We start from the raw sequence: 27,662 nt of genomic DNA on the forward strand, positions 1-27,662 counted from the left end.
GAATCTAGCTAACCCAAGTGATCTCTGACACCACTGGCCCCATTTTGACAAAACTTGGGTGAATGAGTATTGCCATAGAGATCTGTATATTACAAAATTACACTGATTGGCCCAAGGGGAGCACTGCATCATTCGTGGGGGACGACACGTTTACTTTTGCCTTGTTTAATCATCCTTTTCAAAGGATCATAATAACACCAACTGAAAATCACACACCAACTCAAAATCAAGAATTTTATAAGTTCCAAGTTTATTAACAAGTTCTTAGAAAACATACAAATGATGTCACAGCTTCAGGTCTTCAGGCACGGGTCAGTCGTGATAGACAGGTACACTGTCCAATGAGATAATTCCTTCTGGCCCTTCCCTTTAGTAGAGTTAGGGCAGATGAAAGGAAAAGTGAGTATTTCACATTCACTCAGAGATCACAGCATACAAATTCTAAGGAAATAAACTCAGAATTACGGGTTGTCTGCTTGTGTCCTGTGTTTAGAACTACAATAATTTCACCAGCATACTCACCGTTATATGATTATGGATCAGGTACAGTAGAAACCATTTCAAAACCACCATGTCATCCACTCTGCTGATGTCACAATGAGAGAAAACTGTCAGTTCTTCTTTTTGCAACAAATGTGTGTTCTCTTGAACATTTGTATCCCGCGATGTCACAATAAGAGAACATTTAATGTGTGTGACATTGTGAGGTCACAAGCGAGTATTATCATTTCATTTAATGTCAGAGAGCATTGACAGCTCATAAGGAGAGTGGGTGCCTCACAATCTAAAATGGCTTCCTCTCCTCACCTCCTTTCATAAATCTGCACGTCACATAGTAGCTATCCAAAGCGATACGGTATTGATTCTCCTATATTTTCTCATCAGTGTAGTTGAAGGAGAGGAAGCCACTTCAGACCATTGAGATTCTGTCTTAACCTATAGAGGTTGCATAAAAAAGTAACATAAGGGCTTTGGCCAAATTCTGGTTTCCATCCCATCACAAACACACACCCACGATGAAAGAGCAAGAGAACTAACAACAGTTAATAACACACTACTTGTAACCAATACAAGAGAAAACAAATAAGAATGTCTATATAGAAACAAGCTTTTTCTTTTGAAACTTAACAAGAGGTGTTGAAAACACTATTTACATGCCATAACAACAAGGCTTGGCACTTTTTTGCAGAGGAAAGGTACAAAAAATTGCTTGCTTTTTAAAAACAAACCAAAAACAATCTCCCAAACATGGTGTTTTTGCATCTTTTTGCTACCATGTCAGTTTGCAGATACTTCTGAGGCTATGGTGGCAGAGCTTAGAGTAACAGAACGACTGGTAAAAAGCAGAGAGAAAAGAAACAGAACCAGGAAGAGTGGATGTCTATGGTTTCCTTCTTTCTGCCTCCAAACCCTGGATGTCACAGAAAAGGGGTGGGGGGGGCAGAGTAGACCGTCGAGATGGCAAGGAGATTCCATGGCCACCATCTCTAGGCATCAGACTGTGATATTTGGCATATTCACACACCTAATGGCTGAGTCAGCCATCACTCATGAGATTCAGTGGGTCCTGACCAATAGGGGCTACAGAAGGAGGGTTCCTGCCCCCCCCCCGGCCAATGAAAGGTTGGGACAGTGCGTGTTGGGCCGAGTTGATTTTCAGGCTGCTGAAGTGTATTGCAGACGATTTCTGTGCTCTGTTCTGCTGACGTGTGTTATAATGAAGCCAACACAAAACGCAGGTCAGGCTCTGCTGATGTCATAGTCAGATAGAGAGCTTGCCATAGAGATCCTATTATTCCTAATTCTATGGAGCTGGCTGTGCGGATGTCACAATGCCACAGAACTCTTTCACTGTGATGTCACAAGAAGAGAACAAGTGTCCAGGTTAGGACACAGCTCCTCCCACAGGATTATGATGTAATAGTTTGATGATGAAACAGTGGCACAACAAACAGAACAATTTGATGCAGAGCGTTTGGAGGAGCAAAACTGGATCTCAAATGGCATCCTATCCCCCACATACTAGTGCACTACTTTTGACCAGTGCACTATATGGGGAATAGGGTGTGATTTGAGACTTGGCTAGAGCCTGCCGTGTCCTCTCCTATATGATCTTCAGAGTGCTGCCGTAGGTCTGCTGTACCACCACCTGCACGTTGTCCAGGATGAAGTCAAAGGCCATGCTCCATACAGACTCCACAGACTGCTGCATCAACCTGCAATCACATAGGATACGTGAAAATAAATGAATGGAACAGAGGACAAAACTGAAAAGTACTAACCTTGGCCCAGTGGTCCTTGACTGAGACTGAGAAGAGGGGAGAGTTAGACCATGAGTGGACCGTACCTCTTCATGTACTTGATGACCAGGTCAAGTTTCTCCAGGTCTTTGTCCTCGATCAGATCAGTGCAGTACTTGACCACCTGCAGAATGTCCTCCTCCATGGGTTCTGAGGGCGGGGGGAAAGGACAAAGACCTGGATTTTCACACACAACCACATCATTAACAAACAGTCAAAAACACAACTACTACTGTATGACAGCAAATGTCCCCTTATTCCCAGAGATGGTACTGACCGACCCACTCCCCCTTCTGTACCTGAGATGGTAGTGACCCATTCTCTGAGGAGTGTTCGGATGTCCGTGAAATCACAGGCTCCAGCCAGGGTGGGTTCGGGGCGAGGGGTGAACTTAGACAGAGTCTCTGGGACATCCTGCTTTAGGGAGGATGTGGAAGGTCCATTCTCCAGCTGGTTGGGGGTCAGTTCAGGGCCAATCATTAAGCCATTCAGAAAAACATTAACTGACCTTGGATAAGTGTCTAGAGGCTCACCTTGAGGCCGCTGGATAGGTCCCTCGGTCTGAGCGAGTGCTGTAGGGCTTTGGCGGGGCTGTTTCCTGGTGGGTGGGGCTTCTTTAGAGGGGAGGGGCCTTTCTTAGCGGGGCTGGAGTTGGCGTTCTTCTTCTTGTAGCGCCTCTTCACCCGACCCGCCCCCACCCCTACCTGCTTCAGCTGCAACAGGGGGTTCCTCTGCTCTGCTACAGAGATAGAGAGTGGTTGAGAGAGGAGGGGGGACAAAGGAGGTGAGGAAAGGAGTGAGAGTTAGAGATGGAGAGAGATAAGGGGGTAATGCAAAGAGAGTTGAATTCTATAATTTGTCGAACGTCTACGGTTCTTTCCAGTGTATTGGATGGATATACTGTTTTCTGCTCTACATCTTTGGTCTCTGGTCTTACCCATGATCCCCTGGGCCTGGGCGGTCTCTCTGCGGCCGTACGCTGAACGCAGTTCCTCCTGGAGCTCTCTGGGGAGCGCTGCAAACACCTCCGGGTCAACCTACAAACAGAGAGAGAGATGTAATATATACTACCAGTCAAAAGTTTGGACACACCTACTCATTCAAGGGTTTTTCTTTATTTTTACATTGTAGACTAATAGTGAAGACATCAAAACTATGAAATAACACATATGGAATTATGTAGTAACCCAAAAAGTGTTAAACAAATTAAAATATATTTTATATTTGAGATACTTCAAATAGCCACCCTTTGCCTTTTTTATTGTTTAATTTCACCTTTATTTAACCAGGTAGGCCAGTTGAGAACAAGTTCTCATTTACAACTACGACCTGGCCAAGATAAAGCAAAGCAGTGCGATAAAAACAACAAACACAGAGTTACATATGGAATAAACAAAACGTACAGTCAATAACACAATAGGAAATCTATATACAGTGTGTGCAAATGTAGTAAGTTATGGAGGTAAGGCAATAAATAGGCCATAGTGCAAAATAATTACAATTTAGTATTAACACTGGAGTGATAGATGTGCAGAAGAAGATGTGCAAATAGAGAGACTGGGGTGCAAATGAGCAAAATAAATAACAATATGGGGATGAGGTAGTTGGGCGGGCTAATTACAGATGGGCTGTGTACAGGTGCAGTGATCGGTAAGCTGCTCTGACAACTGATGCTTAAAGATAGTGAGGGAGATAAGTGTCTCCAGCTTCAGAGATTTTTGCAGTTCGTTCCAGTCATTTGCAGCAGAGAACTGGAAGGAATGGCGGCCAAAGGAGGTGTTGGCTTTGGGGATGACCAGTGAGATATACCTGCTGGAACGCATACTACGGGTGGGTGCTGCTATGGTGACTAATGAGCTAAGATAAGGCAGGGATTTGCCTAGAAGAGATGTATAGATGACCTGGAGCCAGTGGGTTTGGCGACAAATATGTAGTGAGGGCCAGCCAACGAGAGCGTACAGGTCACAATGGTGGGTAGTATATGGGGCTTTGGTGACAAAATGGATGGCACTGTGATAGACTACATCCAATTTGCTGAGTAGAGTGTTGGAAGCTATTTTGTAAATGACATCGCCGAAGTCAAGGATCGGTAGGATAGTAAGTTTAACGAGAGCATGTTTAGCAGCATGAGTAATGGAGGCTTTGTTGCGAAATAGGAAGCCGGTTCTAGATTTAACTTTGGATTGGAGATGCTTAATGTGAGTCTGGAAGGAGAGTTTACAGTCTAACCAGACACCTAGGTATTTGTAGTTGTCCACATATTCTAAGTCAGACCTGCCGAGAGTAGCGATTCTAGTCGGGTGGGCGGGTGCAAGCAGTTCACATATGGTGTCCAGGGCACAACTGGGGGCTGAGGGGGGTCTGTAGCAAGCTGCAACAGTGAGATACTTATCTCTGGAAAGGTGGATTTTTAGAAGTAGAAGCTCAAACTGTTTGGGCACAGACCTGGATAGTATGATAGAGCTCTGCAGACTATCTCTACAGTAGATCGCAACTCCGCCCCCTTTGGCAGTTCTATCTAGATGACAGCTTTGCACACTCTAATGAACTCTGCAGCAGAGGTAACTCTGGGTCTTCCATTCCTGTGGAGGTCCTCATGAAAGCCAGTTTCATCATAGCGCTTGATGGTTTTTGCAACTGCACTTAAAGAAACTTTAAAAGTTCTTGAAGTGTTCCGTATTGACTGACCTTCATGTCTTAAAGTAATGATGGACTGTCGTTTCTCTTTGCTTATTTGAGCTGTTCTTGCCATAATATGGACTTGATCTTTTACCAAATAGGGCCATCTTCTGTATACTACCTTGTCACAACACAACTGATTGGCTCAAACGCATTAAGAAGGAAAGAAATTCCACCAATTAAGAAGGAAAGAAATTCCACAAATTAACTTTTAAGAAGGCACACCTGTTAATTAAATGCATTCCAGGTGACTACCTCATGAAGCTGGTTGAGAGAATGCCAAGAGTGTGCAAAGCTGTCATCAAGGCAAAGGGTGGCTATTTGAAGAATCTCAAATATAAACAAATCAAAAATATATTTTAACACTTTTTTGGTTACTACATGATTCCATATGTGTTATTTCATAGTTTTGATGTCTTCACTATTATTCTACAATGTAGAAAATAGTAAAAAGAAAGAAAAACCCTAGAATGAATAGGTACTGGTACTGTATGTGTGTGTGTGTAATGGGGGTATTGGCATTAATGAGAATGTTTTTGTGTGTGTACCTGGGAAAAGTCAGGCAGTTCCAGTATGATGCCCGTGGAGCCGGTCTGTCCAGGCTGGTTGGGGATCTGAAGCACCAGTGTTCCTACAGGAAGGGCAGCGGGGGGAGGAGGAGAGGAGGGTAGAAGGGGAGACGAGGGGGAAGAAAGAGGGGAAGAGGGGTGAGGGCTAGAGGGGCGGTGGTGTGACCCGTTGTGGGATCCCTCTGCGTCTCTGTGGGTCCAGGAGCGCTCCACCTGTTTTCTCAATTCTGCAGGCAAGGCGTCCAACACTGACCGGTCCACCTGACACATGGACACACACAAGTAAGGGCGGCTTTCAAACTGCCGAAAATGATGCATCAAAAACATAGCCAACCCAATGGATTTTCAATGAGAGCAATGCACTGGTGAACTAGGAGTGGAGAACCTGTGAAGGAGAGGGGACCTCGATGCTGATGTTGAGGCGTGTCCGAACATGGTTAGGTGTGCGTGTAGGGGGCGGCGGCTCTTCTTTACTCGTCCCTGGGATTGGATCAGCAGGTGAAGGAGGGCGGAGAGTGGAGAAGGGGGGCGGGACTCTGGCAGAGGAATTATTTTCCTGATTGGTGGTTGAGTCAGCAACAGGAGCATTAGGTAGCGAATCTGAAGAGAGAGAGAGCAGAGGTTAATGTATGGCTCGAAGAATGACTCCTTTAGGTAATCACTAACAAGATCTCACACAAACACACACCTGTGTGGTTGTGTTGGGTGGGTGGCCGCTGCGCCAGAAGCATGTCTCTGATGGAGCGCGTTTTAGGGCCATGGGGGGCTGAGTGGGCCCCCTCAAGGAGCTGCACCTGAAGGCCCACCCCCCTCAGGTCCTGCACCTCCAGCCTCATTGCGTGGAACAGCTTGATGACCTCACTGGCTATCAGCTGACCACTGTCTGTCGGCTGGGCCAGGGTTACTGACCTGAGAGAGGAGGAAAGAGAGGACAGAGGGAGAGAGAAGAGGAAAGAAGGACAGAGAAATGGATAAGGAGAGAGGTGAGTGAATTATGTCCCCTCAGTGTGTCACTCTTGTCGATTGCTCTCTCACCTGGCCAGATTGTCACAGATGCCGTGACCACCATATTTGGATGGCTCCACCGGGGCCCCCACCTTACGCACCATGACCTTTAGGGTCAGCCTGCGACCCCTAAGCCCCACCCCCTGAAGACGCTTCTGTACCTCCATGGACAGGTTGGTCAGGAACGACTCCGCCTCGTCCACCTGGTGAGAGAGAATGGAGTGACAGAAAAGCCTCTCACCTTGAGCAGTGAAAGAAGAACATCGGTTCTACACAAGAAGATATTCCATTCTGACCGAGTATTCTGCCTCCTTGAATAAGCCTTGGTTCTGACCAGTATAAACCAGTTATGACCTGTGTGGAGTGGACCAGATCAAACAAGCTCTAACCAAATCTGGTCCTGACCTGTGTGAAGCGGATGTTGTAGTTCATCTCGGCCGAGACAGACTTCCTCTCCTTCTCGCTGCGGACGGGCCGGTCATCCAGACCTCGACAGAACCTGAAGAGGGTCTGCCCGGTGCGAGGGCCAAACTCCTTCTGCAGCCGCTGTAGAGACACCTGCTGCAGGTCCCCACATGACCTCACACCCAGAGACGCCAGCTTCCCGCCCATAGAACGGCCCACACCTGAGATTGTGGAGGGGTAGAGGGATGGGTAGAGATGATGAAATGCACCACCAGAAAGATGATCAGTTGCAGTGTGTCCACCAGGTGGTGCTGTAGTATCCTCACCTGGCAGGCTAGTGACCGTGTGGTCCCTGATGAAGTCGTCTACTTCCTCTGACCTCAGGAGGTACTGTCCGTCCGGCTTGGCCTTCCGGGTCGCCATCCTCGCCAGCAGGATGTTGGACCCTGGAGAGGTCAGAGGTGACAGGTCACAAGTGTGACTGAGTGGGAGGGAAAATATGCTAAACAATGGCAGTCAACTCCCCTTGCTCCCCTAGAAGTTCAGGGTCGTATTCAGTAGAGCACAAGCACACTGTAGCAAAACATTTTGAAGTGGAAAATAAAAAGGAGCATTTCTTATTGGACAAGGCCAGATAAGAGTCCCTCCCTGTTTCAGTCTGTTTTCTGCCATTTGGTGCATAAACACAACCTAGATAATGCCCCCTCCGTTTGCAAACGTTTCCTCCCCTGTTGTGCATACAGAATGTTACCCAGGGGTGGCAGAGGAAGGCGTGGCACCACTCACCCATGCCCACCGAGGCAGTGCACCCTGTCCTCTCCCTGACGTCTGTCCGGATGGCACTGGCCAGCTCTTCAGGTGTAACACCCAACTCAGCCAGCAGGGCGGAGCCATCCACCAACGCCTCGTCACAACTCAGAGCCTCGATGTTGTGAGTATAACTACAGAGGGGGGGTTTAATCAACTTGTTGTTTATCAGATGAGATTGTGCTACAATCCTAACAAGTAACAAAGGAATCAGAATAGTCATGGGGGTCATGACTAACAGCAGATGAAAGGGAGAGGGAGGTGAGCGAGAAAAAGAGAGAGATGGAGTATCTGTAAATCCCTACATCCGTACCTGGCGAGGGTCTCGTACATAGCCAGTGCCACTTCCTTGTAAGCCTGGAAGTCATAAGGGACAGACTGCAGGGAGGGACACAGCTGTTTGGCCTGGCCAAAAAACATCCCATTCCTCACACCTGCCTGCCTGACAGACAGAAAAAAAAGAGACTACAGATTACTATAGGGTAGAGCGTGTTTGAGTGTGTATGGAACCTGGCCTCGTTGGAATGCACCTCTGCCCCGTCAGGAATGCACATAGGACATTAGATAGGCTAAGAGCAAGTCAACTTCCAGATACCAAAGAATATATCCCTTTTCTCTGGAAGCAATGTTCATATACTATTTTAAGCTTAGTGCTTAGAATAGCCAATTATATTTCCACCAACCATTTCATTTGTTTGGCTTCTTTTTGAAGGCCTTAGGGTCAATTTGAGGATTAAACTAATGCATTCTGGGAAACGCAGTATTTCCACCATATTTAACCAAATTAAAATAATTAATTAAACATAAATTTAGAACATTCACATACAGGTTTTGTTTTCCTTGATCATTCATTTTAAGGGTATGTCCTGAAAATCAATTGTTTCAACACTATTGTACAGTGGGGAAAAAACGTTTTTAGTCAGCCACCAATTGTGCAAGTTCTCCCACTTAAAAAGATGAGAGAGGCCTGTAATTTCCATCATAGGTACACGTCAACTATGACAGACAAAATGAGAAGAAAAAAATTCCAGAAAATCACATTGTAGGATTTTTTATGAATTTATTTGCAAATTATGATGGAAAATAAGTATTTGGTCAATAACAAAAGTTTCTCAATACTTTGTTATATACCCTTTGTTGGCAATGACACAGGTCAAACGTTTTCTGTAAGTCTTCACAAGGATTTCACACACTGTTGCTGGTATTTTGGCCCATTCCTCCATGCAGATCTCCTCTAGAGCAACTCCCTCCAAAGATTTTCTATGGGGTTGAGATCTGGAGACTGGCTAGGCCACTCCAGGACCTTGAAATGCTTCTTACGAAGCCACTCCTTCGTTGCCCGGGCGGTGTGTTTGGGATCATTGTCATGCTGAAAGACCCAGCCACGTTTCATCTTCAATGCCCTTGCTGATGGAAGGAGGTTTTCACTCAAAATCTCACGATACATGGACCCCATTCATTCTTTCCTTTACACGGATCAGTCGTCCTGGTCCCTTTGCAGAAAAACAGCCCCAAAGCATGATGTTTCCACCCCCATGCTTCACAGTAGGTATGGTGTTCTTTGGATGCAACTCAGCATTCTTTGTCCTCCAAACACGACGAGTTGAGTTTTTACCAAAAAGTTATATTTTGGTTTAATCTGACATTCTCCCAATCCTCTTCTGGATCATCCAAATGCACTCTAACAAACTTCAGACGGGCCTGGACATGTACTGGCTTAAGCAGGGGGACACGTCTGGCACTGCAGGATTTGAGTCCCTGGCGGCGTAGTGTGTTACTGATGGTAGGCTTTGTTACTTTGGTCCCAGCTCTCTGCAGGTCATTCACTAGGTCCCCCCGTGTGGTTCTGGGATTTTTGCTCACCGTTCTTGTGATCATTTTGACCCCACGGGGTGAGATCTTGCGTGGAGCCCCAGATAGAGGGAGATTATCAGTGGTCTTGTATGTCTTCCATTTCCTAATAATTGCTCCCACAGTTGATTTCTTCAAACCAAGCTGCTTACCTATTGCAGATTCAGTCTTCCCAGCCTGGTGCAGGTCTACAATTTTGTTTCTGGTGTCCTTTGACAGCTCTTTGGTCTTGGCCATAGTGGAGTTTGGAGTGTGACTGTTTGAGGTTGTGGACAGGTATCTTTTATACTGATAGCAAGTTCAAACAGGTGCCATTAATACAGGTAACGAGTGGAGGACAGAGGAGCCTCTTAAAGAAGAAGTTACAGGTCTGTGAGAGCCAGAAATCTTGCTTGTTTGTAGGTGACCAAATACTTATTTTACACCATAATTTGCAAATAAATTCATATAAAATCCTACAATGTGATTTTCTGGATTTTTTCTCCTCAATTTGTCTGTCATAGTTGACGTGTACCTATGATGAAAATTACAGGCCTCTCTCATCTTTTTAAGTGGGAGAACTTGCACAATTGGTGGCTGACTAAATACTTTTTTCCCCCACTGTATATGCATGTATATAATGACATGCTTTATGTTTTATGTACATTTGTATTGACTACACTTAATAAAAGAAAAGAAGAGGCATTTGAATTTCACCGTATAAAATTATATTCAAGAAGGCATTCTCAATTCAATTCTGAATTGAGCCTAACCCTGGTGTGTGAGTGTGGAGAGACAGAGAGTTACCTGGCCTCGTAGCTACAGGAGGCAATCTCAGCCATAGAGAGGGAAGTTGTGTCCAGGTCCATGCCGTTGCCGTGGGAGACGTGACTCTCTGCCGCGGTCATTTCCTCCAGGTCCCCATCCTTCCTCTCTGAGACACCTGCATGTGAGTATTTCCTCTGGTAGTACTGCAGCTCCAGCTGGCAGTCAACACCAGCCCTCTGGGCCACTCTACCTGGACCACAGTTACTGGTCACAGCTACTGGTTTCCCTGGGGGCAGGAGAGGAGGTGGGCAGTTAGTGGGCACTGGGCAGTTTAGGACTAGATTTGTGGCATACAAATACATGAGAGTGTGTGTGTGTGTGTGGGACTGGCACAATTACCGTATAACCGACAGTTAGTCATAAATGTTTTAAGAAGAAAAAAAAAATCAGTTCTGATAAGATGGTCTCGGGTATGTGTAATTACAACTGATTTGCCCATAAGGAACCGTGCAGACCCAGTAGAGAAAGACAGAGAACATTATATCATTTATGTTGCTTATTTTTCACGAGTGGCACGTGTAACTTATTGTTGTTGTTGGCCAATCACAAGTCATCAAACCGCACTACAGTCATAGAGCCAAAGCGCCTCAGTGTATGGCAAAGCAAGTTAGGAGATTATCTAACCAACGGAAGATGAAAAAAATAAAATGACGGAATTAAAAGTTAAATGAGAAGGATATGCTACAGCGACCAAGAGCCAACAGGTAAGAGCCAACAGGTAACGTTAGGCTGATACTTAATAATCTGAACGGAGTAGTTGTTATTTGTAATTAGGACGGGGAGAAAAAGCATGTTGCCTCAATTAGCCTAGCTAGCTAGCTTTTTATTTTACCAGGTAAGTTGACTGAGAACACATTCTCATTTACAGCAACAACCTGGGGAATAGTTACAGGGGAGAGGAAGGGGGATGAATGAGCCAACTGGAAGCTGGGGATGATTAGGTGGCTACGATGGTATGAGGGCCAGATTGGGAATTTAGCCAGAACCCCGGGGTTAACACCCCTACTCTTACGATAAGTGTCACCCGTTAAGTGCCATCCAAAAGACGGCACCCTACACAGGGCAATGTCCCAAATCACTGCCCTGGGACATTGGGATATTTTTTTTGGGACCAGGGGAAAGAGTGCCTCCTACTGGCCCTCCAACACCACTTCCAGCAGCACCTGGTCTCCCATCCAGGGACCAACCAGGACTAACCCTGCTTAGCGTCAGAGGAAAGACAGCAGTGGGATGCAGGATGGTAATGTTAGCTAGTTAGCCATCAAGCTGCTTGCTAACTAGCTAGCTTCTCTACTCGGTTTGATGCAGTCAAGAAGACGGGTACTATGTATTCAAATGGGATGATAAATAACACATGGAAGCTAGAAGTTTGTCTAACTAGCGAGAGTTGGCGTGGTTGCTGCTGTCCCTCTCTCCCTCTGAACCCGGTGTCACTCACACACGGCACGGCCCCTCCTGTCTGTTGCTAGTTGCTCCATTCCGCTCTCCCTCGCTAAGCTCCGGATAATAAAGTAGCTTAGAAATTGGCTTTTCTGCTGCTTCCCTCACTTGGATTGGATCGGTCTGGATCCGACCACCATATAAACTGAGTATACAAAACATTAATAACTTTCCATGACATAGATTGACCAGGTGAGTCCAGGTGAAAGCTAAGATCCCTTATTGATGTCAGTTGTTAAATCCACTTCAAATCAGTGTAGATGAAGGGGAGAAGGCAGGTTAAAGAAGGATTTTTAAGCCTCGAGACAATTGAGACATGGATTGTGTATGTCTGCCATTTAGATGGTGAATGGGCAAGAAAAAAGATTCAAGTGCCTTTGAACGGGGTGTGGTAGAAGGTGCCAGGCTCACCGGTTTGAGTGTGTCATGAACTGCAACGCTGCTGGGTTTTTCACGCTCAACAGTTTCCCGTGTGTATCAAGAATGGTCCACCACCAAAAGGATATCCAGCCAACTTGACAACTGTGGGAAGCATGGGAGTCAACATGGGCCTGCATCCCTGTGGAACGCTTTCGACACCTTGTAGTCCATGCCCCGATGAATTGAGGCTGTTTTGAGGACAAAAGGGGTCGGTGCAACTCAATATTAGGTATACACAGTGCATTCGGAAAGTATTCAGACCCCTTCTCCACATTTTGTTACGTTACAGCCTTATTCTAAAATGTATTAAATAAATCAAATTCCCTCATCAATCTACACAAATCAAATTATATTGGTCACATACACATATTTAGCAGATGTTATTGCGGGTGTAGCGAAATGCTTGTGTTCCTAGCTCCAACAGTGCAGTAGTATCTAACAATTCACACAAATCTAAAAGTAAAAGAATGGAATTAAGAAATATATAAATATTAGGACGAGCAATGTCAGAGTGGCATTGACAAAAATACAGTATAATAGAATACAGTATATACATACAGTGAGGGAAAAAAGTATTTGATCCCCTGCTGATTTTGTACGTTTGCCCACTGACAAAGAAATGATCAGTCTATAATTTTAATGGTAGGTTTATTTGAACATTGAGAGACAGAATAACAACAAAAAAAATCCAGAAAAACGCATGTCAAAAATGTTATAAATTGATTTGCATTTTAATGAGGGAAATAAGTATTTGACCCCCTCTCAATCAGAAAGATTTCTGGCTCCCAGGTGTCTTTTATACAGGTAACGAGCTGAGATTAGGAGCACACTCTTAAAGGGAGTGCTCCTAATCTCAGTTTGTTACCTGTATAAAAGACACCTGTCCACAGAAGCAATCAATCAATCAGATTCCAAACTCTCCACCATGGCCAAGACCAAAGAGCTCTCCAAGGATGTCAGGGACAAGATTGTAGACCTACACAAGGCTATAATGGGCTACAAGACCATCGCCAAGCAGCTTGGTGAGAAGGTGACAACAGTTGGTGCGATTATTCGCAAATGGAAGAAACACAAAAGCACTGTCAATCTCCCTTGGCCTGGGGCTCCATGCAAGATCTCACCTCGTGGAGTTGCAGTGATCATGAGAACGGTAAGGAATCAGCCCAGAACTACACGGGAGGATCTTGTCAATGATCTCAAGGCAGCTGGGACCATAGTCACCAAGAAAACAATTGGTAACACACTACGCCGTGAAGGACTGAAATCCTGCAGCGCCCGCAAGGTCCCCCTGCTGAAGAAAGCACATTTACAGGCCCGTCTGAAGTTTGCCAATGAACATCTGAATGATTCAGAGGAGAACTGGGTGAAAGTGTTGTGGTCAGATGAGACCAAAATGGAGCTCTTTGGCATCAACTCAACTCGCCGTGTTTGGAGGAGGAGGAATGCTGCCTATGACCCCAAGAACACCATCCCCACCATCAAACATGGAGGTGGAAACATTATGCTTTGGGGGTGTTTTTCTGCTAAGGGGACAGTACAACTTCACCGCATCAAAGGGACGATGGACGGGGCCATGTACCATCAAATCTTGGGTGAGAACCTCCTTCCCTCAGCCAGGGCATTGAAAATGGGTCGTGGATGGGTATTCCAGCATGACAATGACCCAAAACACACGGCCAAGGCAACAAAGGAGTGGCTCAAGAAGAAGCACATTAAGGTCCTGGAGTGGCCTAGCCAGTCTCCAGACCTTAATCCCATAGAAAATCTGTGGAGGGAGCTGAAGGTTCGAGTTGCCAAACGTCAGGCTCGAAACCTTAATGACTTGGAGAAGATCTGCAAAGAGGAGTGGGACAAAATCCCTCCTGAGATGTGTGCAAACCTGGTGGCCAACTACAAGAAACGTCGGACCTCTGATTGCCAACAAGGGTTTTGACACCAAGTACTAAATCATGTTTTGCAGAGGGGTCAAATACTTATTTCCTTCATTAAAATGCAAATCAATTTATAACATTTTTGACATGCGTTTTTCTGGATTTTGTTGTTGTTATTCTGTCTCTCATTGTTCAAATAAACCTACCAATAAAATTATAGACTGATCATTTCTTTGTCAGTGGGCAAACGTACATAATCAGCAGGGGATCAAATACTTTTTTCCCTCACTGTACATTTTAGTCATTTAGCAGACGCTCTTATCCAGAGCGACTTACAGTTAGTGAGTGCATACAGTTTCATACTGGCCCCCTGTGGGAATAAAACCCACAACCCTGGCGTTGCAAGCGCCATGCTCTACCAACTGAGCTACACGGGACCGTGTTCAGAGAGAGTACAGAGAGATCCTTGATGAAAACCTGCTCCAGAGTGTTCAGGACCTCAGACTGGGGGCGAAGGTTCACCTTCCAACAGGACAACGACCCTAAGCACACAGCCAAGACAATGCAGGAGTGGCTTCGGGACAAATATCTGAATGTCCTCGAGTGGCCCGGACTTGAACCCGATCGAACATCTCTGGAGAGACCTGAAAATAGCAGTGCAGCGACACTCCCCATCCAACCTGACAGAGGATCTTCAGAGAAGAATGGGAGAAACTCCCCAAATACAGGTGTGCCAAGCTTGTCATACGCAAAAAGATTTGAGGCTGTACTCACTGCCAAAAGTGCTTCAACAAAGTACTGAGTAAAGGGTCTGAATACTTATGTAAATGTAATATTTCAGTTTTACATTTTTAATACATTTGTAAAACAAAAATAAAACATGTTTTTGCTTTGTCATTATGGGGTATTGTGTGTAGATTGATAAGGGAAAAAACAAACATTTAATCCATTTCAGAATAAGGCCTGGAATGCTTTTCCAACAGTCTTGAAGGAGTTCCCACATATGCTGAGCACTTGTTGGCTGCTTTTCCTTCACTCTGCGGTCCGACTCATCCCAAACCATGTCAATTGGGTGGAGGTCGGGGGATTGTGGAGACCAGGTCATCTGATGCGGCACTCCATCACTCTCCTTCTTGGTAAAATAGCCCTTACACAGCCTGTAGGTGTGTTGGGTCATTGTCCTGTTGAAAAAGAAATTATAGTCCCACTAAGCCCAAACCTGATGGGATGGGGTATCACCGCAGAATGTTGTGGTAGCCATGCTGGTTAAGTGTGCCTTGAATTCTAAATAAATCACAGACAGTGTCACTAGCAAAGCACCCCCACACCATAACACCTCCTCCATGCTTTACGGTGGGAAATAGACATGCAGAGATAATCCGTTCACCCACACTGCGTCTCACAAAGACACGGCGGTTTGAACCAAAAATCTCAAATTTGGACTCTAGACCAAATGACACATTTCCACCGGTCTAATGTCCATTGTTTGCGTTTCTTGGCCCAAGCAAGTCTCTTCTTCTTATTGGTGTCCTTTAGTAGTGGTTTCTTTGCAGCATTTCGACCATGAAGGCCTGATTCACACAGTCTCCTCTGAACAGTTGATGTTGAGATGTGTCTGTTACTTGAACTCTGAAGCATTTATTTGGGCTGCAATTTCTGAGGCTGGTAACTCTAATGAACTTATCCTCTGCAGCAGAGGTAACTCTGGGTCTTCCATTCCTGTGGCAGTCCTCATGAGAGACAGTTTCATCATAGCGCTTGATGGTTTTTGCGACTGCACTTGAAGAAACTTTCAAAGTTCTTGAAATGTTCCGTATTGACTGACCTTCATGTCTTAAAGTAATGATGGACCGTTATTTCTCTTTGCTTATTTGAGCTGTGCTTGCCATAATATGGACTTGGTCTTTTACCAAATAGGACTATCTTCTGTATACCCCCCTCCCTTGTCACAACACAACTGATTAGCTCAAACGCATAAAGAAGGAAATAAATTCCACAAATTAACTTTTAAGAAGGCACACCTGTTAATTGAAATGCATTCCAGGTGACTACCTCATGAAGCTGGTTGAGAGAATGCCAAGAGTGTGCAAAGTTGTCATCAAGGCAAAGGGTGGCTACTTTGAATAATTACATTTACATTTTTACATTTTTGTCATTTAGCAGACGCTCTTATCCAGAGCGACTTACTGGCCCCCCGTGGGAATCGAACCCACAACCCTGGCGTTGCAAACGCCATGCTCTACCAACTGAATCTCAAATATAAAATATATTTTGATTTGTTTAACACTTTTTTGCTTACTACATGATTCCATATGTGTTATTTCATAGTGTTGATGTCTTCACTATTATTCTACAATGTAGAAAATAGTAAAAATAAAGAAAAACCCTTGAATGAGTAGGTGTGTCCAAACTTTTGACTGGTATTGTATATAAACTCAACAAAAAAATAAATGTCCCTTTTTCAGGACCTTGTCTTTCAAAGATAATTCATAAAAATCCAAATAACTTCACAGATCTTAATTGTAAAGGGTTTAAACACTGTTTCCCATGCTTGTTCAATGAACCATAAACAATTAATGAACATACACCTGTGGAACGGTCGTTAAGACACTAACAGCTTAGATGGTAGGCAATTAAGGTCAGTTATGAAAATGTTGGACACTAAAGAGGCCTTTCTACGGACTCTGAAAACCCCCAAAAGAAAGATGTCCAGGGTCCCTGCTCATCTGCGTGAACGTGCCTTAGGCATGCTGCAAGGAGGCATGAGGACTGCAGATGTGGCCAGGGCCATAAATTGCAATGTCCGTACCGTGAGACGCCTAAGACAGCGCTACAGGGAGACAGGACAGACAGCTGATCGTCCTCGCAGTGGCAGACCATGTGTAACAACACCTGCACAGGATCGGTACATCCAAACATCACACCTGTGGGACAGGTACAGGATGGCAACAACAACTGCCCAAGTTACACCAGGAACGCACAATCCCTCCACCAGTGCTCAGACTGTCCGCAATAGGCTGAGAGAGGCTGTGAAGAGTCAACAGTGAAGAGGCGACTCCGGGATGCTGACCTTCTAGGCAGAGTTGCAAAGAAAATACCATATCTCAGACTGGCCAATAAAAATAAAATATTAAAATGGGCAGTCTGAGATATGGCTTTTTCTTTGCAACTCTGCCTAGAAGGTCAGCATCCCGGAGTCGCCTCTTCACTGTTGACGTTGATACTGGTGTTTTGCGGGTACTATTTAATGAAGCTGCCAGTTGAGGACCTGTGAGGCGCCTGTTTCTCAAACTAGACACTAATGTATTTGTCCTCTTGCTCAGTTGTGCACCAGGGCCTCCCACTCCTCTTTCTATTCTGGTTAGAGCCAGTTTGCACTGTTCTGTGAAGGGAGTAGTACACAGTGTTGTACGAGATCTTCAGTTTCTTGGCAATTTCTTGCATGGAATAGCCTTCATTTCTCAGAACAAGAATAGACTGACGAGTTTCAGAAGAAAGTTATTTGTTTCTGGCCATTTTGAGCCTCTAATCGAACCCACAATTGCTGATGCTCCAGATACTCAACTAGTCTCAAGAAGCCCAGTTTTATTGCTTCTTTAATCAGCACAACAGTTTTAAGCTGTGCTAACATATAATTGCAAAAGGGTTTACTAATGATCAATTAGCCTTTTAAAATGATAAACTTGGATTAGCAAACACAACGTGCCACTGGAACACAGGACTGATGGATGCTGATAATGGGCCTCTGTATGCCTATGTAGATATTCCATTAAAAACCAGCCGTTTCCAGCTACAATAGCCATTTACAATATTAACAATGTCTACACTGTATTTCTGATCAATTTGATGTTATTTTAATGGACAAAAAATTGCTTTTCTTTCGATAACAAGGACATTTCTAAGTGACCCCAAACTTTGAACGGTAGTGTGTGTATATATATATATATATATATATATATATATATTATTATTATTTATTTTTTTTCGGGGGGGGGGGGTATTCTAATGGTTATTACGGTGACCGTGGTCATTTGGCTGACCAATAACCGTCATCCAAAATTCCATGACCGTCACAGCCCTGTGTGTGTGTGTGCGCACCTTTGAGGGCTGGCCGGTGTCTGATCCCCACAGAGACAAAGAAACAGTCCATGTCCACATGCAGGATACAGGACTGAGGGCCAGGAGCAGCTGAGGAACCTGAACAACAAACACACAGACAGACAAATCAGGAGAGACAGACAGACTTGTAACATACACAGAATAAGAAACACACACTAACATGTACACACAGCTACTCCTCACGTAATAAGGTCAGCAAAATGTGTCACACTCAGACTCACCCTTCCATAAACCCTGATGACATTAACAACATGCAGAATGTTTCCACTCAGACTCACCCTTCCATAAACCCTGATGACATTAACAACATGCAGAATGTTTCCACTCAGACTCACCCTTCCATAAACCCTGATGACATTAACAACATGCAGAATGTTTCCACTCAGACTCACCCTTCGATAAACCCTGATGACATTAACAACATGCAGAATGTTTCCACTCAGACTCACCCTTCCATAAACCCTGATGACATTAACAACATGCAGAATGTTTCCACTCAGACTCACCCTTCCATAAACCCTGATGACATTAACAACATGCAGAATGTTTCCACTGACATTTGAGAGAGAGAGACATGACTGGACTGAGTAATCAGAATTCACATGTCATCAGATAGAGACCATCCAATCCATCCCTTCCAAACACACTCCTCCTCCTCCTTACCCTCTCTCCTCTGGCATCTGAGCCTGTCTGTCCCGGGGAATGTGGCGCCTGTGGCCCTCCTCGTGCTCTGCAGCGTGTTGACATATTCAGAGAACTCACTTCTCCACGTGGAGATGTGATGTAGACGAGAGTGGGAGTAGTACTCTGAGATGATCCCCCCAGTCTTCGCCAGTGATGATTGGTGGTTGGTTTCCAGAGGGGCGGGGTTAGGAGAAAAGGCATTGTGGTGACTGCCATTCAGACGGACAGGAGAAGGGGAGGGGTTTGGGTTAGCAAGGGGGAGGGGTTTCTCAGGAGGGGAATCTGATTGACAGGGCTTCGGAGGTGGGAGATCGAGGGGGCGGGACGCCGAGGCAGCCGTTGCCTCCTGATAGGTGGGCGGCGGGGGTTTGGGTCTCTGTTCATTGGCCAGTTGTGCGTGGTGTCTGTAGTGAGACACAAGGGGAGGGGTTGGGTTTCTGGGGGGGCTGTGGAGAAGTTTGGGGGGGTCAGATTTCAAAGAGGAGTTGGATAGGGGGCTGGCAGGATGCAGGGACACAGACACCCCTGTGGACTTGCTGTCAAGGTTCAGGGCTCTGTCCGTGGTGGGTCGCATGGGGTTGGGGGAGAGATCCAGAGGCTTTAAGGCACCATTCACAGGGTGGGTGTGACCGTTGGTCAGAGGGGGGTCCTTCGCCCCTCTTGGGGGTCTGACAGGACAGGGGTCCTCAATGCCCCCGTCTTGCACCCAGTTTATTTGGGCGGTCCTCGTCTTGTCATAGGAGGTCAGTAATGATCCATTCCTTTAGGACAGAGAGAGACGTGGGAATTTAGAATCACAACGTGAAACCAATGTTCTTTATGTGCACCCTACTTTTGTATGTTATTATGCCAGCACCAATATACATATACAGTGTATTCGGAAAGTATTCAGACTTTTTCCACATTTTGTTGCGTTACAGCCTTATTTATAAAATTGATTAAATACTTTTCCCCCCTCAATTTACACACAATACCCCATAGTGACAAAGCGAAAACAGATGAGATTTTTGCAAATTTATAAAAATAAAATAAAAAATAAAAATAGCTTATTTACATTAGGATCCAGGCCCTTTGCTATGAGACTCGACATTGAGCTCAGGGGCATCCTGTTTCCATTGATCATCCTTGAGATGTTGCTACAACTTGATTGGAGTCCACCTATGTTAAATTCAATTGATTGGACATGATTTGGAAAGGCACACACCTGTCTATATAAGGTCCCACAGTTGACAGTGCATGTCAGAGCAGAAATCAAGCCATGAGGTTTCTCTTAGTGGTTATGAGCGTTGTGCCAGTAACCAAAAGGTCGCTTGTTATAATCCCCGAGCCAACTAGGTGAAAAATCTGTTGATGTGCCCTTGAGCAAGGCACTTAACCCTAATTGCTCCTGTAAGTCGCTCTGGATAAGAGCGTCTGCTAAATGACGTAAATGTAAAGGAATTGTCCGTATAGCTACGAGACAGGATTGTGTAGAGGCACAGATCTGGGGAAGGGTACCAAAAAATTTCTGCAGTATTGAAGGTCCCCAACAACACAGTGGCCTCCATAATTCTTTAACGGAAGAAGTTTGGAACCACCAAGACTCTTCCTAGAGCTGGCCGCCCGGTCAAACTGAGCAATCAGAGGAGAAGGGCATTGGTCAGGGAGGTGACCAAGAACCCGATGGTCAATCTGACAGAGCTCTAGGGTTCCTCTGTGGAGATGGGAGAACCTTCCAGAAGAACAACCATCTCTGCTGCACTCCACCAATTAGGCCTTTATGGTAGAGTGGCCAGACGGATGCCACTCCTCAGTAAAAAGGCACATGACAGCCCGCTTGGAGTTGCCAAAAGGTTTTGCAGGACTTTCAGACCATGATGAAACCAATATTGAACTCTTTGGCCTTAATGCCAAGCGTCACGTCTGGAGGAAACCTGGCACCATCCCTACGGTGAAGCATGATGGTGGCAGCATCATGCTGTGGGGATGTTCTTCAGTGGCAGGGGCTGGGAAACTAGTCAGGATCGAGGGAAAGATGAACGGAGCAAAGTACAAAGAGATCCTTGATGAAAACCTGCTCCAGAGCGCTCAGGACCTCAGACTGGGGCAAAGGTTCACCTTCCAACAGGACAACTACCCTAAGCACACAGCCAAGACACTCCCCAAATACAGGTGTGCCAAGCTTGTAGTGTAATACCGAAGAAGACTTGAGGCTGTAATCGCTGCCAAAGGTGCTTCAACTAAGTATTGAGTAAAGGGTCTGAATATTTATGTAAATGGTATATTTCTAAAAACCAGTTATTGCTTTGTCATTATAGGGTATTCTGTCTAGATTGATGAGGAAAAAAACAAGTTAATCAATTTTAGAATAAGGATGTAACCTAACAAAATGTGGAAAAGGTCAAGGGGTCTGAATACTTTCCGAAGGCACTGTATCAATACACACATAGACAAAACACAAACACACTCACAGTCTGAAGTCCAGATCCCGGTAGCTGTGCTGGAGGTGGTTGGAGAAGGAGGGGCTGGACTGAGGTTGTGCGTGCCCAGGTTTAGAGTGCTCATCGCTGGGGTGAGCTGGGATGGGATCGGGGGTCTGCGGGTGGGTGTCGGCTGGAGCAAGAGGCCGGATGCAGCCTTGCTTGGGCTGCCCTTGGCTGGGTGGGTGGTGGGGGATGTGTCCTGGGTCAGAGTAGAGGTGATTGGAGGAGAAGGGGCTGAGGAAGCCGCGTCCTGGGCTAAGGTGTCTGGACTGAGGGTAGAGGTGACTGGGGAGGGGGAGCGAGTGGCTGGGCTGGGGGTTGAGGTGGCCAGCTAGCGGATTATGCTGGGGGAGGAGATTGTCTGTGTGTAGATGACTATGGCTGGGCTTCCCAAGGCTGGGGGCTGGGTTGTTGTGGCCAGGTATGAGGTTATTGAGGCTGGGTACGGGGAGGCCTTGGCTGGGTTGGGTTTCCCCGCTGCTGGTTCCTGCAGCCTCTTGGCCCTGGCGAACACACACACTGGGGAAGCTCAGGCCTTTCTGCTTGGCATAGAGCTGGTACTGCAGGTAGGACAGGAGATGGCCAGCCTTGATACTGAAGGCAGGGAAAAAGGAATGTTCAAACACTATATGTAGATTAAATTACACAACACACAAACACAACACCCACCTGTCAGTGATCCACTCCGGCCGGATCACCTTCTTGTCCCTCAGCTCCTGTATCTTGCTATTGGGCAGGTTGGTGGCGATTATGTGGGTGGTCTTGGAACGGGAGTAGTACATGTGAAACTGACCCCCATGCAGCATCATCAGCCTGCGCAGCTCGTCCGCAGTGGGGTCTAGGTATAGAAATATAATGAATTGAATGGAACTAGCGCTGATATCCACATTCTACTCTTTACATTTTTATTTTTAGCAGACGCTCTTATCCAGAGCGACTTACAGTTAGTGAGTGCATACATTATTATTATTTTTTCTTTTTACATACTGGCCCCCCTATGCGCACTCACACAGGCAGGGTCAAAAGCCAGAGAGGAAGAACAGGGGCAGACATTAAAGAGCAGTAAAGCATACACACACACATATACAGTGGGGAGAACAAGTATTTGATACACTGCCGATTTTGCAGGTTTTCCTACTTACAAAGCATGTAGAGGTCTGTAATTTTTATCATAGGTACACTTCAACTGTGAGAGACGGAATCTAAAACAAAAATCCAGAAAATCACATTGTATGATTTTTAAGTAATTAATTTGAATTTTATTGCATGACATAAGTATTTGATCACCTACCAACCAGTAAGAATTCCGGCTCTCACAGACCTGTTAGTTTTTCTTTAAGAAGCCCTCCTGTTCTCCACTCATTACCTGTATTAACTGCACCTGTTTGAACTCGTTACCTGTATAAAAGACACCTGTCCACACACTCAATCAAACAGACTCCAACCTCTCCACAATGGCCAAGACCAGAGAGCTGTGTAAGGACATCAGGGATAAAATTGTAGACCTGCACAAGGCTGGGATGGGCTACAGGACAATAGGCAAGCAGCTTGGTGAGAAGGCAACAACTGTTGGCGCAATTATTAGAAAATGGAAGAAGTTCAAGATGACGGTCAATCACCCTCGGTCTGGGGCTCCATGCAAGATCTCACCTCGTGGGGCATCAATGATCATGAGGAAGGTGAGGGATCAGCCCAGAACTACACGGCAGGACCTGGTCAATGACCTGAAGAGAGCTGGGACCACAGTCTCAAATAAAACCATTAGTAACACACTACGCTGTCATGGATTAAAATCCTGCAGCGCACGCAAGGTCCCCCTGCTCAAGCCAGCGCATGTCCAGGCCCATCTGAAGTTTGCCAATGACAATCTGGATGATCCAGAGGAGGAATGGGAGAAGGTAATGTGGTCTGATGAGACAAAAATAGAGCTTTTTGGTCTAAACTCCACTCGCCGTGTTTGGAGGAAGAAGAAGGATGAGTACAACCCCAAGAACACCATCCCAACCGTGAAACATGGAGGTGGAAACATCATTCTTTGGGGATGCTTTTCTGCAAAGGGGACAGGACAACTGCACCATATTGAGGGGAGGATGGATTGGGCCATGTATCGCGAGATCTTGGCCAACAACCTCCTTCCCTCAGTAAGAGCATTGAAGATGGGTCGTGGCTGGGTCTTCCAGCATGACAACGACCCGAAACACACAGCCAGGGCAATTAAGGAGTGGCTCCGTAAGAAGCATCTCAAGGTCCTGGAGTGCCCTAGCCAGTCTCCAGACCTGAACCCAATAGAAAATCTTTGCAGGGAGCTGAAAGTCTGTATTGCCCAGCGAGCCCCGAAACCTGAAGGATCTGGAGAAGGTCTGTATGGAGGAGTGGGCCAAAATCCCTGCTGCAGTGTGTGCAAACCTGGTCAGGAAACGTATGATCTCTGTAATTGCAAACAAAGGTTTCTGTACCAAATATTAAGTTCTGCTTTTCTGATGTATCAAATACTTATGTCATGCAATAAAATGCAAATTAATTACTTAAAAATCATACAATGTGATTTTCTGGATTTTTGTTTTAGATTCCGTCTCTCACAGTTGAAGTGTACCTATGATAAAAATTACAGACCTCTACATGCTTTGTAAGTAGGAAAACCTGCAAAATCGGCAGTGTATCAAATACTTGTTCTCCCCACTGTATACACATACAGTTGAAGTCGGAAGTTTACATACACCTTAGCCAAATACATTTAAACTCACAATTCCTGACATTTAATCCTAGTAGAAATTCCCTGTTTTAGGTCAGTTAGGATCACCACTTTATTTAAAAAATTTGAAATGTCAGAATAATAGTAGAGAGAATGATTTATTTCAGCTTTTATTTCTTTCATCACATTCCCAGTGGGTCAGAAGTTTACATACACTCAATTAGTATTTGGTAGCATTGCCTTTAAATTGTTTAACTTGGGTCAAACGTTTCGGTTTGCCTTCCACAAGCTTCCCACAATAAGTTGGGTGGATTTTGGCCCATTCAGAGCTAGTGTAACGGAGTCAGGTTTGTAGGCCTCCTTGCTCGAAAATGCTTTTTCAGTTCTGCCCTCTATATTTTCTATAGGATTGAGATCAGGGCTTTGTGATGGCCACTCCAATACCTTGACTTTGTTGTCCTTAAGCCATTTTGCTACAACTTTGGAAGGATGCTTGGGGTCATTGTCCATTTGGAAGACCCATTTGCGACCAAGCTTTAACTTCCTGACTGATGTCTTGAGATGTTGCTTCAACATATCCACATACTTTTCCTTCCTCATGGTGCCATCTATTTTGTGAAGTGCACCAGTCCCTCCTGCAACAAAGCACCCCACAGCATGATGCTGCCACCCCCGTGCTTCACGGTTGGGATGGTGTTCTTCGGCTTGCAGGTCCCCCTTTTTCCTCCAAACATAACGATGGTCATTATGGCCAAACAGTTCTATTTTTGTTTCATCAGACCAGAGGACATTTCTCCAAAAAGTACGATCTTTGTCCCCATGTGCAGTTGCAAACCGTAGTCTGGCTTTTTTATGGCGGTTTTGGAGCAGTGGCTTCTTCCTTGCTGAGCGGCCTTTCAGGTTATGTCGATATAGGACTCGTTTTACTGTGGATATAGATACTTTTGTACCGGTTTCCTCCAGCATCTTCACAAGGTCCTTTGCTGTTGTTCTGGGATTGATTTGCACTTTTCACACCAAAGTACGTTCATCTCTAGGAGACAGAACGCGTCTCCTTCCTGAGCGGTATGACGGCTGCGTGGTCCCATGGTGTTTATGCTTGCGTACTATTGTTTGTACAGATGAACGTGGTACCTTCAGGCGTTTGGAAATTGCTCCCCAGGATGAACCAGACTTGTGGAGGTCTACAATTCTTTTTTCTGAGGTCTTGGCTGATTTCTTTTGATTTTCCCATGATGTCAAGCAAAGAGGCACTGAGTTTGAATGTAGGCCTTGAAATACATCCACAGGTACACCTCCAATTGACTCAAATGATGTCAATTAGCCTATGAGAAGCTTCTAAAGCCATGACATTTTTCTGGAATTTTCCAAGCTGTTTAAAGGCACAGTCAACTTAGTGTATGTCAACTTCTGACCCACTGGAATTGTGATACAGTGAATTATAAGTTAAATAATCTGTCTGTAAACAATTGTTGGAAAAATTACTTGTGTCATGCACAAAGTAGATGTCCTAACCGACCTGCCAAAACTATAATTTGATACCAAGAAATTTGTGAAGTGGTTGAAAAATGAGTTTTAATGACTCCAACCTAAGTGTATGTAAACTTTCGACTTCAACTGTGTGTGTGTGTGTATATATATGCAATTTTTGCTAATTTATAAAAAATTATTAACTGAAATATGACATTTACATAAGTATTCAGACCCTTTACTCAGTACTTTGTTGAAGCACCTTTGGCAGTGATTACAGCCTCCAGTCTTCTTGGGTATGACGCTACAAGCTTGGAACACCTGTATTTGGGGAGTTTCTCCCATTATTTTCTGCAGATCCTCTCAAGCTCTGTCAGGTTAGATGGGGAGCGTTTCGGCACAGCTATTTTCAGGTCTCTCCAGAGATGTTAGATCGGGTTCAAGTCCGGGCTCTGGCTGGGCCACTCAAGGACATTCAGAGACTTGTCCCAAAGCCACTCCTGCATTGTCTTGGCTGTGTGCTTAGGGTAGTTGTCCTGTTGGAAGGTGAACCTTCGCCCCAGTCTGAGGTCCTGAGCGCTCTGGAGCAGGTTTTCATCAAGGATCTCTCTGTACTTTGCTCCGTTCATCTTTGCCTCGATCCTGACTAGTCTCCCAGTCCCTGCCGCTGAAAAACATCCCCACCTCATGATGCTGCCACCATCATGCTTCACCGTAGAGATGGTGCCAGGTTTCCTCCAGATGTGACGCTTGGCATTCAGGCATTCAGGACAATCTTTGTTTCATCAGACCTGAGAATCTTGTTTCTCATGGTCAGAGTCCTTTAGGTGCCTTTTGGCAACTCCAAGCGGGCTGTCATGTTCCTTTTACTGAGGAGTGGCTTCTATCTGGCCACTCTACCATAAAGGCCTGATTGGTGGAGTGCTGCAGAGATAGTTGTCCTTCTGGAAGTTTCTCCCATCTGCACAGAGGAACTCTAGAGCTCTGTCAGAGCAGAGTGACCATCAGGTTCTTGGTCACCTCCCTGACCAAGGCCCTTCTCCCCCGATTGCTCAGTTTGGCCGGGTGGCAGGTTCTAGGAAGAGTCTTATTGGTCCCAAACTGCTTCCATTTAAGAATGATGGAGGCCACTGTGTTCTTGGGGACCTTCAATGCTGCAGATATTTGTTGGTACCCTTCCCCAGATCTGTGCCTCGACACAATCCTGTTTCGGAGCTCTACGGACAATTCCTTCAACCCCATGGCTTGGTTTTTGCTCTGACATGCACTGTCAACTGTGGGACCTTATATAGACAGGTGTGTGCCTTTCCAAATCATGTCCTTATCAATTGAATTTACCACAGGTGGACTCCAATCAAGTTGTAGAAACATCTCAAGGATGATCAATGGGAACAGGATGCACCGGAGCTCAATTTCGAGTCTCATAGCAAAGGGTCTGAATACTTATGTAAATAAGGTATTTCCGTTTTTTATTTTTAATAAATGTGCAACATTTTCTAAAAACCTGTTTTGCTTTGTCATTATGGGGTAGTGTGTAGATTGCAGAGGGAATTTTATTTAAAAAATCAATTTTAGAATAAGGCTGTAATTTAACAAAATGTGGAAAAGTCAAGGGGTCTGAATACTTTCCGATGGCACTGTATATATAAATATGAGAGTGAGAGGTTATTTCCATGTACTCCCTGTGATATTCTTAGAAATCATTTACATATCCAATTTATATTTCCTCTAGGTGAAAAGAAAACGAGAAGATGGAAGAGGAGGAAAGACAAAGGGTACAAAAGCGAAATGAGGAGAAAATTAAGGGAAAGAGTGAAAGGTGGAAAGGGGAATTTGAGAAGAAATGGGGTAAAAATTGAAAAGTGGAGATAAGAGGGGGAAAGAGAAAAGAATGAAAGATGGAGATTGGGATAAAAGGAGAGAGGGGAAGGCAGTGTGGGAAAACAGAATTAAAGAGGTAGAACGTGTCGACCGCACAGCAATCCCAAAAAAGCCTTCTATGGCTTATCTAACAACTGGAGCCAGTCTATTGTACAGTCCACATGCACACACAGTCCATACATCGCAGTTACACACCCACA

The 27,662-nt window shown here is 45.2% G+C and overlaps 1 protein-coding gene across 3 annotated transcripts in view; it reads right to left on the reverse strand.

Moving 5' to 3' along the window:
- Positions 1-228: 228 nt before the first annotated feature.
- LOC311129623 (DNA repair protein REV1-like) overlaps positions 229-27,662 on the reverse strand; it is a 34,092-nt gene continuing 6,658 nt past the window's right edge. The window contains exons 4-22 of one of the 3 annotated variants that reach the window (XR_014613295.1): positions 22,089-22,257; positions 21,408-22,013; positions 18,937-19,718; positions 18,253-18,351; positions 10,403-10,649; positions 8,079-8,207; positions 7,745-7,899; positions 7,285-7,404; positions 6,959-7,179; positions 6,584-6,756; positions 6,237-6,457; positions 5,934-6,148; positions 5,528-5,809; positions 3,238-3,337; positions 2,834-3,039; positions 2,600-2,750; positions 2,348-2,450; positions 523-2,216; positions 229-367 (exon numbers count right to left, since the gene is read on the reverse strand). Coding sequence is in view for 2 of the 3 variants with exons in the window: in XM_084161969.1 (XP_084018095.1) it covers positions 2,105-2,216; positions 2,348-2,477; positions 2,600-2,750; positions 2,834-3,039; positions 3,238-3,337; positions 5,528-5,809; positions 5,934-6,148; positions 6,237-6,457; positions 6,584-6,756; positions 6,959-7,179; positions 7,285-7,404; positions 7,745-7,899; positions 8,079-8,207; positions 10,403-10,649; positions 18,253-18,351; positions 18,937-19,718; positions 21,408-22,013; positions 22,089-22,257 (4,118 nt within the window). In the remaining variant the exon portion in view is untranslated. Of the gene's footprint in view, positions 2,217-2,347; positions 2,478-2,599; positions 2,751-2,833; positions 3,040-3,237; positions 3,338-5,527; positions 5,810-5,933; positions 6,149-6,236; positions 6,458-6,583; positions 6,757-6,958; positions 7,180-7,284; positions 7,405-7,744; positions 7,900-8,078; positions 8,208-10,402; positions 10,650-18,252; positions 18,352-18,936; positions 19,719-21,407; positions 22,014-22,088; positions 22,258-27,662 lie in introns of all 3 variants that reach the window. The other 2 variants (XM_084161970.1, XM_084161969.1) reach the window with 2 other exon arrangements.

Source organism: Coregonus lavaretus (assembly GCF_964263955.1).
Source record: "Coregonus lavaretus genome assembly, chromosome: 5".
NCBI classification, from domain to species: domain Eukaryota; kingdom Metazoa; phylum Chordata; class Actinopteri; order Salmoniformes; family Salmonidae; genus Coregonus; species Coregonus lavaretus.